The sequence below is a fragment of the Ambystoma mexicanum genome, chromosome 2p (assembly GCF_040938575.1).
Source record: "Ambystoma mexicanum isolate Mex_15411 chromosome 2p, UKY_AmexF1_1, whole genome shotgun sequence".
NCBI lineage: Eukaryota > Metazoa > Chordata > Amphibia > Caudata > Ambystomatidae > Ambystoma > Ambystoma mexicanum.
The window spans coordinates 674,819,822-674,836,390 of NC_090923.1; the positions used below are offsets into that span (position 1 = coordinate 674,819,822).

Genomic DNA, 16,569 nt, shown 5'->3' on the forward strand with positions numbered 1-16,569 from the left:
GCATTCCTCTTCACATGTTTGTGTCCAAGTGAGGGCCGAGAGCCACATCTTAAAAAGGGGGGTGGGGAGGGGCATTTCCAACACTAATATACATTTCTTAGCGACCATTCATCCCACATTCAGGAATCTTGCCATTTTCTTAAACCCATCCCCCCTTCCAGATACCAAACAGCAACGCCATTGGGTCCGGGTTGATTGCAGTACCCGCAATTTCAGAAAGTGCCTCGAGATTATCTCCCCAGAATGCATCGAGCACAGTGCACAACCAAAACATATGTGCGTGATCCGCATTCTCAGCACAACCTAGGGCAGAACTGCACGCGGCCACAGTTTGTGTGGGGTGTAGTACACTCAATTCAGTATTTTGTACTGCATACAGCGGTATCTGGAATTTAGGGAAACCTTACTTGTATGAGAGCACATCCTTTTCCACATGTCATCCGTGATATCAAGGCCGAGTTCATCGGCCCATGCACTCCAGGTCTTGGGGGCCATATCTAAGAGTTTTGTTAGTAGGATTTTATATAAGGAGGAGATGATACTCCGGTTGTTGCTGGAGTTGGCAATGTAGTGTATGCTAGGGAGAATTCTCATATGGCTAATTTCCCTCACCTAGCGAGTCCCCCAGCAGCTTTGCTGGATTTCTGGAAATTATTTATTTCACTTGGTAGGAGTGTGAGCTTTTCCCCCACTCTTACCTATGTTTTGCCAATGCGTCTTACCTCTTTTTGTGATTGTGGACTCTGGAGTACACCACTTCAGTAGTCCCCCTCTTTTGTGTGTTACACAGCACCTTCCGTGCAGTGACACAGGGTTGTCTTTTAGACTTCCCACCGACTCCATTTCTGAGGCTGACTACAGTCCCCCAGAAAAGAGTAAAGTTGGCATTAACTTTACTTAGTCATTTAACCACAGATCCAGTACACTCCATCTTACATGGAGTACTGGAAAGGGTTACTCCTTAGCATTTTTTATCTGTACCTCCTAGAGCATTGTTTCGCTCTTAACATTTAGACTTGGCTGGTGGCAGTGGTATCTACCCTAACTTTTCTACCGCGATTATATTATATAAACGTGGTATTGTTTTAGGCTATTACATTAGCCTTGAACATAAACCCGCTTGACCAAATACTTTCTTTAGGCTCCGGTCCTGTTTATTCGCCATTTCTTTTTGTTAAAGTCCTTCTTGTGTTGCGAAGCTGTTGGTGCTTGGCTGGAAGATGTGGCACAGGGCATGCAGATGGCGGGATGCCCGGCCCCATTTTCTATGCAGGTGCCACTGGTGGCACTATGCAGAGAGGACCCTCAATTGATACACAGCGTCCGAAAGTACTGGAAACCGATGGGCCTGGCCACCCTGGGAGACATATGGCAAGAAGGGGAGGCACTGGCATTCCAGAAACTGATTGACGACACCGGGGTGCATAAGGGGCAGTATATATCCCACTCCAGAATGGTTAAACGAGTGCGAGAAAAGTGGCCAGTGGTAGTGCTATCCGAGCAACCGGATACCGCCATGGAGACGATATATGACATTTCAGAGGGTGGCCATGAGATATCCCGGATATACGAGCTGCTGGGATCTAAAGTGGGGAGGGAATTGCTCCAATTGAGACTACTCTGGGAAGAAGAGGTGGGGGAGACCATGTCGAATGGGCTCTGGGATAGGGTCCAAAGATATCATAAAAAGGAGTCCCGGAACGCAAGGCTCCAGCAGATCCAATTATATGTCACGCATAGAGCATATTTCACCCCAGGAAGATCACCAGGTTTGGTGATCAGACGACTCAGATGCCCCAGGTGCGGGGAGGAGGAAGCCGGGATGTTACATATGTTCTGGGCTTGTCCAGAGGTGGGAAGATTTTGGTTAAAACTGAAGACACGTTTGGCAGGAAAAGGCATCACGCTGGAGGTGGAATCGGCCTGGCCATGCATGCTGGGGGGTTTCCCTAGGCCACACAATCTAAGGCACATTAGCAAAATGAAAGGCCTGGCATACATCCTTGCCAAACTGAGGATAGCAATGTGCTGGAAGGCTGTTCAGAGGCCAAGGGTCGAGTTGTGGTGGGCGGACCTCACGAAATGGGCAGAGGCAGAAACGGCTGCTTAGTTTGATGCAGTCTGTAGGGGTGGGGAGGAAGAGGTGGGAAGAGAAGCGGAGACGACGACGGCTGCTGCAACTACCCCGGTCCGAGAGAAGCCCTGCTGCAGTCCCGAGCTATCTACCCTTCGACGACTATAGAAGATCCAGTCTGGAGTCTTCTTCCATTGAGCCTGGTGGGGATAACCAGCTCCTCTTCCACAGCCAGAGGATCCTCTTCTTGGTTGAAATCGCTGCACACTGCTGTAGTGGTTCGGATAGCCATCTGAATAGCCTCTCCTGTTTTTAAGGAGCGCACCTTTTATTCAGCGTCGCTGCTGCCGGCTTCATCCCTGTGTGGTGCAGACCCCTCCAGACGTCGTCCTTCGCACCGAAGCTCCAGGAACCGTGGGTCTGTAGGAAACCAACAGGCACAACTGCCGTGGCACCAGCTTCTTCATTGAATAAGGTACTGTGTTCTGCTCGAGGAATTAGGGTGAATCCCTATTGACTCTTGAATTCCTGTCAACTAGTGTTCTCTGATTCTGTCTGCCTTGACAAAAGTATTGCCTATGATTTTTGCTAAGTGTGTTTTTGCCCCGGTAACATTTCTTGCAGCGGATATGCGTTTTAATAAGACCGAACTGTCATTACTGTCAAAAAGTGATCGCAAGTGTATTCCCGGTAACGTCTTTTGTTTCACAACACTGGTCCGTTAAAACATAGGGTACTTACCTTGAGTAAGAGTGTACCAAAGTGAAATGGTTGGTTGTATTGTATTTTACGTGCGATTTTGAATTAATAGAAGCGTTGTGTTTATAACAAATGGTTTAAAAACAAATGTACTTATATTTTTTACCTGAAACCTTGAGTCAGTGTTTGCTTGAGTCACAGTAATTGTGGCCCCTTTGTGTAATCTCTGCTACTGCTCATATACTCTTGAGATAAGCCTGGCTGCTCCGCTACTGCTACCACTTTAACATAGTAGTACAGGCTTGTACCAAAGGTAAAACTTGTATTGCCACCTGTAGACTTAATTGTGTGTAGTGGTCCCTAAGAGCACTGCACAGGATTCTGCCTAACAGTGTAACTCCTGGGTATCTGGGGGTTCTTCTGGGAATGGTGACCACATGCCTCGGACTGCAGCTCGGAGGCTAAAGTACTGTAGCATTTCCAGTGCCAAGCCTGTATGGTCGTAGCGCCATGTCTGTGGGGTGATACATTTCCCTTCCGGGAATAAATCTGTCAGCGCTCGATACCACAGACCTAGCAAGTGTTAGGAGAGGAATCTGTCATGAATAGGTTCGAGCCCGGAGAAGCTCCATATGGGCGAGGGGTGGATGTAAGGTTAATAAGGCGGCACCGCGCCATAAGGGGGTGGACACAATGGGGTCAGCTGGGGCATCAGTTGTGTATTTGTTTTGGAGTATTAGGGTCATAGTGTTGACCTCAGTCGGGGCCAGTTTTTCCAACCTGACATATGGGGAGCGGGGGAGGTGGGTGGAAGAGAGCAGTGGGGTGTTTGTACCAGTACGTGGCAAATTGGGCTAGGGCCGCCATCCAATAAAGGGTCAGGAGCTGTGAACCCCCCCTTTCTCATAATGTAAGAACATATGTTTCCATTTCTTTCGAACCACACCAGTATGCCATAGGAACTGAGAACCCATTGCGTTTAGATCATCAAAATATTTCTGCCCTGGTCAGATCGGTACATTTCCGAAAATGTATAAAAGCTTGGGAACCAGAACCATCTTAATCAATGAAAGTCTACCAACCAAGGATAGTGGCAGGGTACGCCATCTTGTCAATTTTGACTCGACGTACTCCGCACAGGAGGTGTAGTTGTCAGCGATCAGCGCAGATCTAGATAGTGCCACTTGAAGTCCCAAGTATTTGATACTGTCAGGGGACCAGCGGAGGGGATAGTTACAGGTCGGTTGTTGGGTTGCACTGGTGAGGGGGAATATCTCGGATTTCGTGCAGTTAATAGTATAGCCAGAGAAAGTATCTATCTTGATTATGTCTCTCAGTATGGGGTCCAGGTGGGTAGATGGGTCCCTTACATATAGTAGGACATCATCCGCATATAACGATATTATGTCAAAGGGGTTGTGCCAGACGTACGCACTTGCGGGAATGTCGTGCCCGGACATTATCTGCCACTGGCTCAATGGCTATTGTAAAGAGGATAGGGGAAAAGGGACAGCCTTGACGTGTACCACTCCGTAACTCAAAGGGTTGTGAGGTCATAGAGTTGACCAAAACTCTGGCGGTGGGGCACGTGTATAATAACTTGATATATTGAATCATTATTGGGCCTAGCCCCATTTTCTCCAGCACTGCCCACATATACTGCCACAAGACCATATCGAAGGCCTTCTGTGCGTCTAATGTGACTGCAACTGCCTGCGCCCCCTGGCCTATTCTTGAAAGGACATTGAAGAACCTTCTAATATTAAGAGTCATTGAACGTCCAGGTACGAAGCCACTTTGGTCGTCGTGGACGAGGTACGGCATGATTGGGAGAAATCTGTTAGCCAGGGTCCTAGCCAGTATTTTAGTATCTATGTTCATGAGCAAGAGGGGCCTGTAGGACCCACACTCGTCACTGGGCTTGCCAGGCTTGAGAATAACTGTTCTAATTGCCTCGCGCATTGAAGAGGGGGTGGGGATGATGGATTCGCGAAGTGCCTCAGACAAGACCTCCAGCAGTCTAGGTGGCAAGATTGTGCATGTTCTTGGTAAAATTCTGAAGTCCATCAGGACCTGTTGCCTTACCCCGGGGAAGGCCAGTGATGGCTTTAACAATTTCATCCAATGTTATTGGGACCTCAAGCTGCTCCCGAATGGATCGGGATATGTAGGTCATGGGGATTTGGTCAAGCAGGTCTAACATATCCTGCATGTTATGTTTGCATCGTGGAGTATCTAATTCGGTGTAGAATTGTGAGAACAACAAAAGCATTTGCCGGCCGGACCATTACTGAACTCCACTAGCAACTTTGATACATTCGATATGTGTTCTACCCCCCTTCTGCACGGGCCAGCCTAGCCATTACCAATCCTGACATGGAAAACAACCTCTGCACCCGCAGCAACTGAGCCCATACGGAAAGGAACCAACAACAAATGTGGGTCTGGTAAAACTAGGAGCTGAAGAGGGTGGTTTGTAGTGAAATCGAAGTAATGGAGCGAGCCTTCATAGGTGATTCCACCCCCTCCTGCCACAGAGTTGTCCATGTGCAAAGTATTGACCCTACCTTTCCCTTTCCCTGATCAGTGGCGATCTGGCCATCTTCTCAAATTGCTCTCCCTTGTGATCATTACATGGCATAAGCTGCTCGAAAAGAACCAGACACAACCAATTCCACCTATTCGCCCTCACACCAATCACCTCCTGAGCTTCCCTCAAGCGTGGTGGGTAGGGGGAGGATTCCTAATCTTAAAGTTATCTTAGTTATTTCATCACAAACAGTTTTACTCTTTTGGCTATGCCAAGCGTTGTTTGTCCACATAAACGGACTCCCTGCCAAAGGTTTCTTCTTGGGGCTCTAAAGGACACCATGTCTACGCACCTTAGCAAGGAAGGACTTTAAGTGTTATGGGCCTTATTTTACAAGGCTTGGTACTAGTGTTTCCATTGCCTTGAATATCAACTGCTTTTCCATTACTCATCTGTTTTTACTGGGCATAGTTTTCCATATTTCATAACTGAATCACTTCCATTTTAAAAGTAAACGTTGGTGCAGAGAGGAGGAATATATGAGTAACAGCCCGACCAAAGTGGGCATCCACTCTCGAACAGACAGTCACTGAGCAATGTTTGCAGAATGAGCAGCGAGAGCCCGCGTTGCTTCTTCAGATAGTTTCAACAGGAACATGCATTTGAAAATCCAGGAGCTACTTTAAGCCATAAATACATTTAGAAGGTTTCAATCTTTGAACCGTATAACACTGAACAATGTGAAAAACTACCCAGCAATTAATTCTTGTGTTACAGTCACCACAGACCACAAAAAGAGTTAGTTTGAAGGCAATTGCCATTCTTGAGAAGTAGACACTAGCAAAGGGAGTAAGGATTCAGATTGAACACCGGTAACACTTTTCAGTGCCAGCACAACTCACGGTTTAACTAAGATGATGCAGGATAGGGACCCTTATTGATAGAGACTCATGGAGAGGTTAACCTGATGCTGGGGTGTAATGTAGACAGCTTCACAGCACCAGGTGCAGTTTCAGTAGACAATTGATGTAAAACATGCTCCAGTGGTCAAAAGGTGGTCAGAATAGGTTTCCTTGGATCAACAGGATACAATATCTGCATTGTCAAACAGTTGTAGGTTGCATATCTTATCCACTGCAAGCCATGGAGGTGGCGTGATCTAGCTAGTGGCATCAGGCCAGTGGAAGGGAGCACTGAAGTGCTTACCTTAGATCTCTTCTTGAAACTAAGAGTGCAGTTGCACTTCTTTGAATGCATGTTCAGGATAGATGGCTAAATCTTCCAACGGCCTTAGGATATGTACAGCGATTTACAAAGGCATAGTGCAGAAAACCGTATGGCATACCACTCTTAACAGCTCGATACAGTCAATGCCAATCACCACAAAATTCAAACATTTGGCAGCCACCGAATCATAAGACTGTCAACATTCAACTTACTGGGCTATCTCCCAGGAAAACACACCCAATTTCTCCCTTAAAGCCAGCCATCCACAGACTATTCCATGCACATAAGTTAATCAAAGCCTAACTGTGTAGTCTTATTGGACATTTAAAATATTGGTCAACATTTTAAGGGGACCTTAAAGAAACAAACTTTGTTCCCTAAATAGTTAAAATGGTTGTGGCCTCATGCAGTACTTCTAAAAGACACAACCAGCCGTGAGCAGCACAGCCAGCCATTCATGGGTGCCTATTGAGGAAAAGACTACAAGGTTTGTTTTGGACATCCTGCCCTGGAAGGCTTTGAGGCTTATGGCAAAAATGATGCACAAGTTACATCACCATCAAGGCCATAGATGACGACTGTCTAGGAGGATAAATGTGAAGAAGAGTCTGCAAACTAATGTGTTACAATTCTGGACTTTCATCCTAACAATACGTTTGGCCTAGAACAGAGCGCTCTGGAAAAAAAAGGACCAATGCAGACCAGGAACAAGACCACCCAATAGGTCAGGGGCAAGACATTAGAGGGAAAGAGAATGGAAATGAGGGCTAGTGTGGGAGAAAAGCCAGCATACAAAACACTGACAGAATATGAAGTAAACAGAAACCCATGGACCTGGGAGGTATGAATGTTTAAAAGAAAAAAGAAACCAAAGTTTCTAGCTGCATGCTTGACCAAACCTATATGGAGGAAAAGACTTGAGTAGACTGGTGGGTGGGCGAGGGGCCTAGCCATTCATGAGCAATCCAGCTTTAAGCATCTTTTGGAAAATGTATTATTAATGTGCAATGCTTTGTCCTCTGGAATATTGCATATCGCCATATGTTTTTGGGAAAAGGGTTGGAAAGTAAATAGCTTAATCAAACACATCAAACGTACTAAATGGGGTGCACACAGTTAGAAAATTCACATTCACAATAGGAAAACAAGATCAATTTAAAAGGCAACCATACGCATGGTGCAGACTACTGCAGACTGAACCAAAACCTTATCCTACCCTTTTTGCGGTTGGTACCCCTGCATCTCAAGCATTGCCTTCCGGGGCAATGTTCGCAGCAACTTCAGCACCTGCTGCTTCCACGAAAGCAGCCTCTTCTTCTGTGTTTCAGTGAACGCCTACAGGAACCAATAACAGAAAACATTGTTCAACACAAAAATACACACATCAGTATATGCAGCTTAAAAGTAGATGCATTGTCAATCTGTAGACGCATCCATATGTAAGAGCTCTCACTTTTTTAAAGTGTCAGTCTCATAATTAAGACAGAATGGGTCCGGACATATTTGCCATTTGATTCTACTGGTTAATGTTTGGCTTTGCCATATCCACACACTGGGAGTATTCATAGGTACAGTGGGCTTTTTAAAGTTTAAGGTTTATTCCAGTGCAAGGTAGAATTCTTCAAGAATGGCTACCTGCACAGTGAAACTTGCATGGTGTGAGTAGATGTAAGTCACAGTATACTTTGGGAATAAATCAGTGTAGTGGTAGATTTGGCAGGAAGATAAGTTCATATCATTTCAGGCCACTGCGACAATAGAGGGCGTCTCGTCTTGACTAGTCCCTACGAACAAGGTAGGAAAACCTCACCTGGAACAGATGGTTCGCCCTCTACTAGTTAAGTTTGGTTCAGTAACTAGTTTGTGTGCTGCAGTGTGGCGTGCTAGGGAGAAACCAACTCTGAAAAAAAAGTTGTACATTCAATCGAAAAATAGTAGATTTCCACAGCTTTGTGGAACTCTCCCGTCCCCTGCACACCCTGTGAATGTTGTATATACAACCAAATATTCAATATTTCATCAAACGTATTCGAAAATATAGCAATATACGCAATTTGATAAAAATAAAGTATTTTTACTTCATTATATTCAATAATCAAAAAAATAGGGAGGCACAAAGAAAGCCTGAGCAGTACCCAAGAATTATAGATTGATACGTTGTTCTCAAAAATACTGTAACAGAAAAACACTCAACTACCCTTGCATTTGATGAAAACGAAGCAAACCGGATCTTAGAACTGATAAAGGACATTAAGAGTAGTATTCTAACAACTACCAATCCAGAGAAATTAATTTCACAATTGGAGAGACTTATCAGGAGGGAGATATCGCAAAAACTACATGCTACAACATTGGCACAATATTACCGTGCCCAGAGGATCCCAAGAGGCCTGAGGGGATATTTGAGACCTACCCTTTGTAAGGATAATCCAGATTTTGTAAAGAGATGGGAGCACATATTAAAGAAGTGCTCACTTGACTTAATTCTCCTGACAATAGAAGAACTGGCAAAATCATTAAATAATCTGGACAAGGAGATTAACGAATTGACTGAACAACTAGCCACTCTGAAAACTAAAGAAGAATTGTCAATTATCTTGGAAGTGAACAGGACCCTGTATAGTTCCAAAAAAGAAATTGAACAAAGGGAAGTACATAAATTCCAGAGGGACACACTAGACTATTACCAAGATATAGTTTATAATTGGCAGGAAGGAACAAGTTACTTAACTGTAACTGGTGTTCTCCAGCATGGGTCTGGCATGGATTCACATGCTCATGAATATTCCCCGTCAGGCCGGGAATCCTCGGTACAGAAAAAAATCAGTATCAGTTTCGTTTCTAATCTGTCTTTCCTAGTAGTAACCAATCACTGATCTCTGGGTCATACTGCCCACAGCCAATGACTGCCCTCTCCCTAAGCCCCGCCTCCGGCAGCCATCCTCAGATTTGGTAGCACGTAAAGTGGCAGTATGACCAAGTGAAGAGCCGCAGAGGGGTAGGCGGGAGGGTTCGCATGTGAATCCATGCCAGACCCATGCTGCAGAACAGTTACAGGTAAGTAACTTGTTCCTTCTCCAGCATGGGGTCTGGCATGGATTCACATGCTCAAGAATATAAGATTACATAGCAGTACACACATGCACAACCACGGGAGGTGGCAAAGGCTCAACATTAAGCATTACATCAAACTCAACATTAAGCAAATCTTACCTCCTCACCAGGCTCACCTTAGGCGAACAGATTGCGCAGCACTGCTTGTCCGACCCTGGACTCCTCCCTGGAATCCCGATCGACGCAGTAGAATTTCGTGAAGGTGTGCGTCGACCTCCACGTAGCAGCCCTGCAGATGTCCAGCAAGGGCACACCAGATAGGAACGCTGTGGTAGCTGCGATCGCTCTGGTGGAATGGGCTCTCGGACGGCCAGGCAGGGGTCGGTTTGCCTTTACACTTTTCTTTCTTTTCTTTTTTCTATTTTCTTTTTCTATCCTGTTCTTTGATTGTAATTGCATATGTTATAATATATCTCGAAATTCTACTTGTACCATGAGTACTAAAATTGTGGATCATCTGAATATTGTCTCATGGAATGTTAATGGAATCAACAATGTGGTGAAAAGGACTAAGATTTTATCTCAACTGCGTTCATGCCCTTGTGACATCGCATTCCTTCAGGAGACGCATTTAGAAGACTCAGAGGCTGAAAAATTGAAAAGAGGTTGGGTTGGAGATACTTATTTTTCTAATCATTCCTCTAATAGAAGAGGTGTTTCGATACTTATTAAAAAGAATCTGCCTATATCAGTCATCAGGAGCAAGGGAGACAAAGAAGGAAGAATTATTTGCGTTCTGGTGAGAATTCAAGGTGTGGACATTGTACTATGCAATCTGTATGCACCAAATTTGGATGACCCGATCTTTTTTCATGAAGTGGCTCAATTGCTTCAAAGTTTTAATATGGACTCCATTGTGGTGGGTGGTGATTTCAATCAGGTCATGGACTCTGCTTTGGATCGATCAAATGGAGATTATACTAGGACACCAAATAGATGCAAACGATCCTTGGAGAATTTGATTGAGGAGTTCAACCTGGCTGACATCTGGAGGCTGGAGCACCCGTCGGACAGGGATTATAGTTTTCATTCACAGTGTCATGACACATACTCTAGAATTGAGTTCTTTTTGACCTCTGGCCGAGTGACTTCCAGTTGCTATGATTCGGCTATTGGCCTTATTGCCCTATCTGACCACGCACCTATTACAGTGATGAGGAAGAAAGACAGATCTGCTACCAGATGTGAGAATTATCGACCGATCAGTCTGATAAACTGTGACTGCAAAATACTGGCCAAGATCCTGGCTGTTCGGTTAAATAGGGTGGTTTCAACTCTGGTACATGAGAACCAAGTGGGTTTTGTCTCTGGCAGGGCAGTGGCGGACAACATGAGGCGCCTGCTATTGACCATTGAGAAAGGGCATAATCAACCAATTGCCAGTGCGGTCATTTCCCTGGATGCTGAAAAGGCATTTGATCGTGTTGAGTGGAACTTTTTATTTGCATGCTTGGGGAAGATGAAATTTGGACAAGATTTCCAGCGATGGGTTAAGTTGTTATATACCAACCCTTCTGCAAGTGTGCTGACGAATGGCCTTATTTCCGATCCGTTTGAGCTTCATCGTGGTACAAGGCAGGGTTGCCCTCTTTCACCTCTCCTTTTTATTATATCTATGGAACCTCTAGCAGTGAGCTTAATGGCGGATGTACGCCTTCAACCGGTAATTGGAAATGGTCGGAATAATTTGGTTTGGTTATATGCTGATGATTTGTTGATTGCCCTTCAAGACCCGGCTGTTGGTATTTCTTATTTGATGCAAGACATTCATTCCTTCTCCGTGATATCGGGATATAAGATTAACTGGAGTAAATCCGAGATCCTTCCAATCAACGGGTTGTGTCAACGACACACGTGTTCAATTTCAATTCAGGTGGTGTGCTGAAAAGTTGAAATATCTTGGCATATGGATTGGAGCAGACATAGTGAAGTTACCTGCCATTAACTTTGCTCGGATTCTTCCGACTCTAAAATCAGATTTGATGAGGTGGAGTCCTTTGAAGTTATCGACATGGGGCAGAATCAACTGTTTGAAGATGAACCTGGCTCCTCGGATAAATTACTTCCTGAGCATGCTCCCCATTAAGATACCAGGAAACATCTTTAAGGAGGTCAATAGGATTATGCAGAACTTTATTTGGAATGGGAAGCCTCCGAGACTTGCAATCTGGAAACTTCAACTCCCATTGAAATTGGGGGGGAATGAATTTGCCTAATTTCTCAGACTACCATTTATCCTTTTCCACTCGACATTTGTGCAAAGTTATTGACTCTGGAGATGTACAGTCTGAGCATTTTGACCTCTTATCTTGGGAATGCAGTGCTGTATCCCAATTAGACCCGAGAGCTCTGCTAACCACTCGAAGGAATAAATCAAGAAAAATCAGCGCCCTTACTTCATTCTTACAAGACTGCTGGTGTGAACTCTCAATCCGTATGAGTGCAGATCCATATTTACATCCAGATGCCTCCATATGGAATAATCCAGCCTTGAAATATCAGGGCAAAACACTGTTTTGGACGGAATGGTTTGTGGCTGGTATCAAATACATTGGAGATTTGTTTGATGGGGAGAACTGGTTAACGTTCACTCAGCTTGGCCAGAGGTGTGATATGACGGAATGCTCATTTGCCGAATATCGAAAGTTGAAGATTATTATTTCGGCTTGTATTGAGGTGCCACAATTGACTGTTCAGAGTCCAGCCTGGGCAGCTATAACTGTATGCCTCAGTGCATCTCACCCTGCTTCTACCATGTATAGTATCATAAAAGCTACTCGGAAAGGTGATCCGAGATTACCTGCTCTGTGGGCGGAGGAATTGGGGGAAGATGTGAACTTCAGATGTTGGCGAAGGTGCTGTGAGAACACTCGTTTGGTGAGTTTGGATTGGTCCCTCAGAGCTTCTCAAACGAAGTTGTTGTTTAGGGCCTATTGGACGCCGGAGAAACTATTCAGGAGACAACTTTTAGACAACAATCTTTGCTGGAAATGTAAATGTTCTAGAGGATCTCTGAGTCACTTGATTTGGTCCTGTCCTAAAACGATGCAGTTCTGGGAAAAGGTATGTGAGAGATTAAGCTTGGTCTTAAACTTTGCAATCCCCATGAATGCCTCATTATTGATTTTAGGCGATGATTCTCTTCTGGAGGAAATTGACTTTGGAAAGAAAGTTTGGCTGCTACGTGCATGTATGGTTGCTAAAAAATTCATTTTGAGGTCCTGGAAATCGAGTAATTCTTTCAACATTGATGATTGGGTGGAGGAGCTTCTTACAATTTCGACATATGAAAGAGCCATTTACAAACTCACTGATGACATTGACAAGTTTTGGGACATTTGGGGCTGCTTTCTTGATGCCTATGAGTAAAGCAGAACTTTGATCTGGGACAATATATACATATCCTTGTACACTATTGTGTTGTATGACATCTATAGGATGTGCATTGGTTGTTTTATTATTGAATTCGTTGTATGGTTCATGCAATTAGTATTCTTAGTCCTTATTTCCTGCATTTGCTCTCTTTTTTCCTGTCTCTTTCCTTTCTTTTTCTTTCCTTTTTTTTTAAATTTTTTTCCTTCTTCAACCGGTTCTATTTTTAGTACATTGATGATTATTTTTAAATTGGTTGTGATATGTTGCTTATTTACATTGAATTGATTGGCTGTGTGTTTATTGGATTATTCATGTTCATGTTTATTTATGTAAAAATAAAAATTGTAAAGCCACATATTAAAAAAAAAAAAAAAAAAAGGATTACATAGCAGGACACACATGCACAACCACAGGAGGTGGCAAAAGACTCAACATTAAGCAATACATAAACTCAACATTAAGCAACTCTTACCTCCTCACCAGGCCCTTCAGGCGAACAGGTTGCGCAGCAATGCTTGGCCAACCCTGAACTCCTCCCTGGAATCCCGATCGACACAGTAGAATTTCGTGAAGGTGTGCGTCGACCTCCACGTAGCAGCCCTGCAGATGTCCAACAGGGGCACACCAGACAAGAACGCCGTGGTAGCAGTGATCGCTCTGGTCGAATGGGCTCTCGGAAGGCCGGGCAGCGGTCGGTTTGCCAACCGTTGACAGTGCATGATACAGCCGGAGAGCCATCTGGAAATGGAAGCCTTCGAGAGAGCCTTCCCTTGATTCACAGGTCCAAAGTTCACAAAAAGCTGTGACGTCTTCCAAAAACTCTTTGTGCGGTCCACGTAGAACTTCAGTGCTCTAGCTACATCAGCAAGTGCAAAGTCCTCTCGGCCGGCGACGAAGGCGACGGGAAGAAAACTGGTAACACCAAGGGCTCATTGAGGTGGAAGTCCGACGGCACCTTGGGCATGAAGGAGGGATGTGTGCTGAGCACCACCCTCGTGTCGTGAAAAGTCAAGTATGGAGGGTTGCAAGATAGGGTCTGAATCTCTCCCACGCGCCGTGCGGAGGTGATGGCCACAAGAAAAGCCGTTTTCCACGATAGGAACTTTGAGCCTATGCAGACGGCACCGTTGAAGGCACCAGACAGAGAACCTCTTCCATTTGTGTCCGTAACACTTGAGTTGAGGACGCCCTGGCCTTTGCAAGAACCTCTCTGCAGTCGGCCGGTATATCGTATCCTCCGAACTCTATTGCTGCAGGAGCCAGGCCTGCAAGTTCAGCGACTTCGGGTCATGATGAAGAACAGCGCCTCCTTCTCTGGAGAGAAGATCCACGTCCACGGGCAGTTTGACTGGTGGGGACGCCGATAAGTCCAGAAGGCCCGGGAACCAGATCTGTCTCGGCCACGCCGGTGTGACGAGGATCATCCTGCACTGGGACCTCTTGAGCTGGTTGAAGTGCCGGAGTAGCAGTGGTAATGGCGGGAAAGCAGAGGAACAGGTTGTCCCAGGGGAACGAGAAAGCATCGCCCATGCTCCTCGGTTGGGGGAACCTGATGGCGAACCTCTGGCACTTGGAGTTCGTCGCCGTCGCGAAGAGATCGAACTGGGGTCTGCCCCACAGCCTGAAGAGTTGATCCACTTGATCCTGGCGTAGCTCCCACTCGTGGCACGAGCGCAGCTCCCTGCTGAGTGAGTCGGCGATGGTGTTCTTTATCCCTGCCAGATGAAAAGGTACCAGAAACATCCCCTGGTCGACGGCCCAGTGCCACAGATCCTGGGCTTCCTGGGACAGGGCTGAGGATCTGGTTCCACCCTGCTTCCTGATGTAGAACATCGTGGTGGTGTTGTTGGTGAAGATCCTCACCACCTTGCCCTTGAGGGACGGAAGAAATGACCTGAGGCCCAAAACACTGCACGGAGCTCCAGAATGTTGATATGAAGCTGTTTTTCCTCCGGGAGCCAGAGGCCTCTCGCGTGGAGATCTCCGGTATGCGCTCCCCACCCTTCCAGGGAGGCATCCGTCGTCACCATTACCTGGTGAGCTGGGGTCTGAAAGTCCACGCCCGCCGTCAGATGAGTGCGGGTGCCCCACCACCGGATCGCTCGTCGGAAGGTCTTGTTGAGCGGTATCCTAGCCTCGAAGCTGCCCGTCGCCTGGATCCAGCGTGCGTCGAGGAACTCTTGCAGTGGACGCATTCGAAGTCTGCACAGGCGTACCAGATAGATGCAGGAGGACATCAACCCGAGAAGGGATTTGATGGATCTTACCCTGGCTACGCCCGTGGCTAGCAGGCGTTGCACCTTGCCCAGGATGGCTTTCGTCGGCCGGCGAGGCCAGCCGTGCACTGTGTCGAGCTTGGCTCCCAGAAACAGGGCGACCTGCGAAGGGACCAGGTGGGATTAGGGGAAGTTGATGGAGAACCCCAGGTCCGTGAGTAGCTGGACAGTCTTCACTGTGTTCCACGGCGAGCTCCCTTGTCCTTGCTCGGATGAGCCAGTCGTCCAGGTAGGGATAGACGTGCATCCCTTGTAGGCGTAGCCACGCCGCCACCGGTGCTAGGCACCTAGTGAATACCCTGGGTGCCGCCTTTAATCCGAACGGGAGGGCTTTGAACTGGTAGTGCCGTCCTTGGACCACGAACCTGAGGAACTTCTGGTGTCTTTTTAGAATGGAGATGTGGAAGTAGGCATCCTCCAAGTCCAATGACGACAGGAAATCTTCCTCCAGCTGTCCCAGTACGTGCTGGAGGGTGACCATCCGGAACTTCTGAGCCTTGATGTACTTGTTCAGTCGCCGCAGGTCCAGGATGGGACGCCAACCTCCCGTCTTCTTCTTTACGAGAAAGTATCTTGAGTAGACCCCGGAGCCCCGAAGTCTCTTTGGGACGAGCTCGATGGCACCTTTCCTGAGCATCGCCCTTAGCACCAGCAGCAGCTGGGGTACGTGGTTGTCCTTCCTGGCCACGGGTGGCACACAAGGGCACTTCTTTAGAAACTCGAGGGCGTGCCCCTGGGCCAGGGTTTCCAGCACCCAATGGTTGGTGGAGATGGACTCCCACACGCTGACGAACTTCGCCAGCCGGCCTCCCACCGGGGTGCTTCGGCGGGGGCCCGACGCCACGGTCGGTTCAGTCCTGTTTCGAGGCTGCCTTGCCGCCTTGACCTCCCTGGCGACCACGGCGGGAACCTCCAGACTTGCCCCGTCCTCTATAGGGCTCCTGCAACGAGGAACGGGCCGCTTGACGGTAGGTAGAGGAGCCGCCGCCGGAACCTTTGGAGGTCCCTTGCTTGCCTCCGGTGTTCCGAAAGGACGGCCATCGTTGCTGAACTCCCAGGGCCCGGGCTGTCTCCGTTTTGATGGCTTGCAGGGACTCATCGACTGTCTTCCCAAACAGGTTGCTCCCGTCGAAGAGCATGTCCAACACTTGGCTTGTACGTCCTGGCGGAAATCCGTCACCTTAAGCCATTCGCGCCGTCTGAGGCAAACACAGTTGCCCAACTGGCGGAAACCGGTGTCAGCGATGTCCGTCGCCACAGTTATGGCGTGGTCC

At 46.9% G+C, this 16,569-nt stretch overlaps 1 protein-coding gene across 5 annotated transcripts in view; it reads right to left on the minus strand.

Annotated features, from left to right (window-relative positions):
- SAMD4B (sterile alpha motif domain containing 4B) overlaps positions 1-16,569 on the minus strand; it is a 1,200,154-nt gene that overhangs the window by 424,266 nt on the left and 759,319 nt on the right. For all 5 annotated transcript variants that reach the window (XM_069644257.1, XM_069644253.1, XM_069644254.1 and 2 more), the window contains exon 9: positions 7,747-7,865. In XM_069644257.1, coding sequence (XP_069500358.1) covers positions 7,747-7,865 — 119 coding nt within the window. The remainder of the gene's footprint in view (positions 1-7,746; positions 7,866-16,569) is intronic.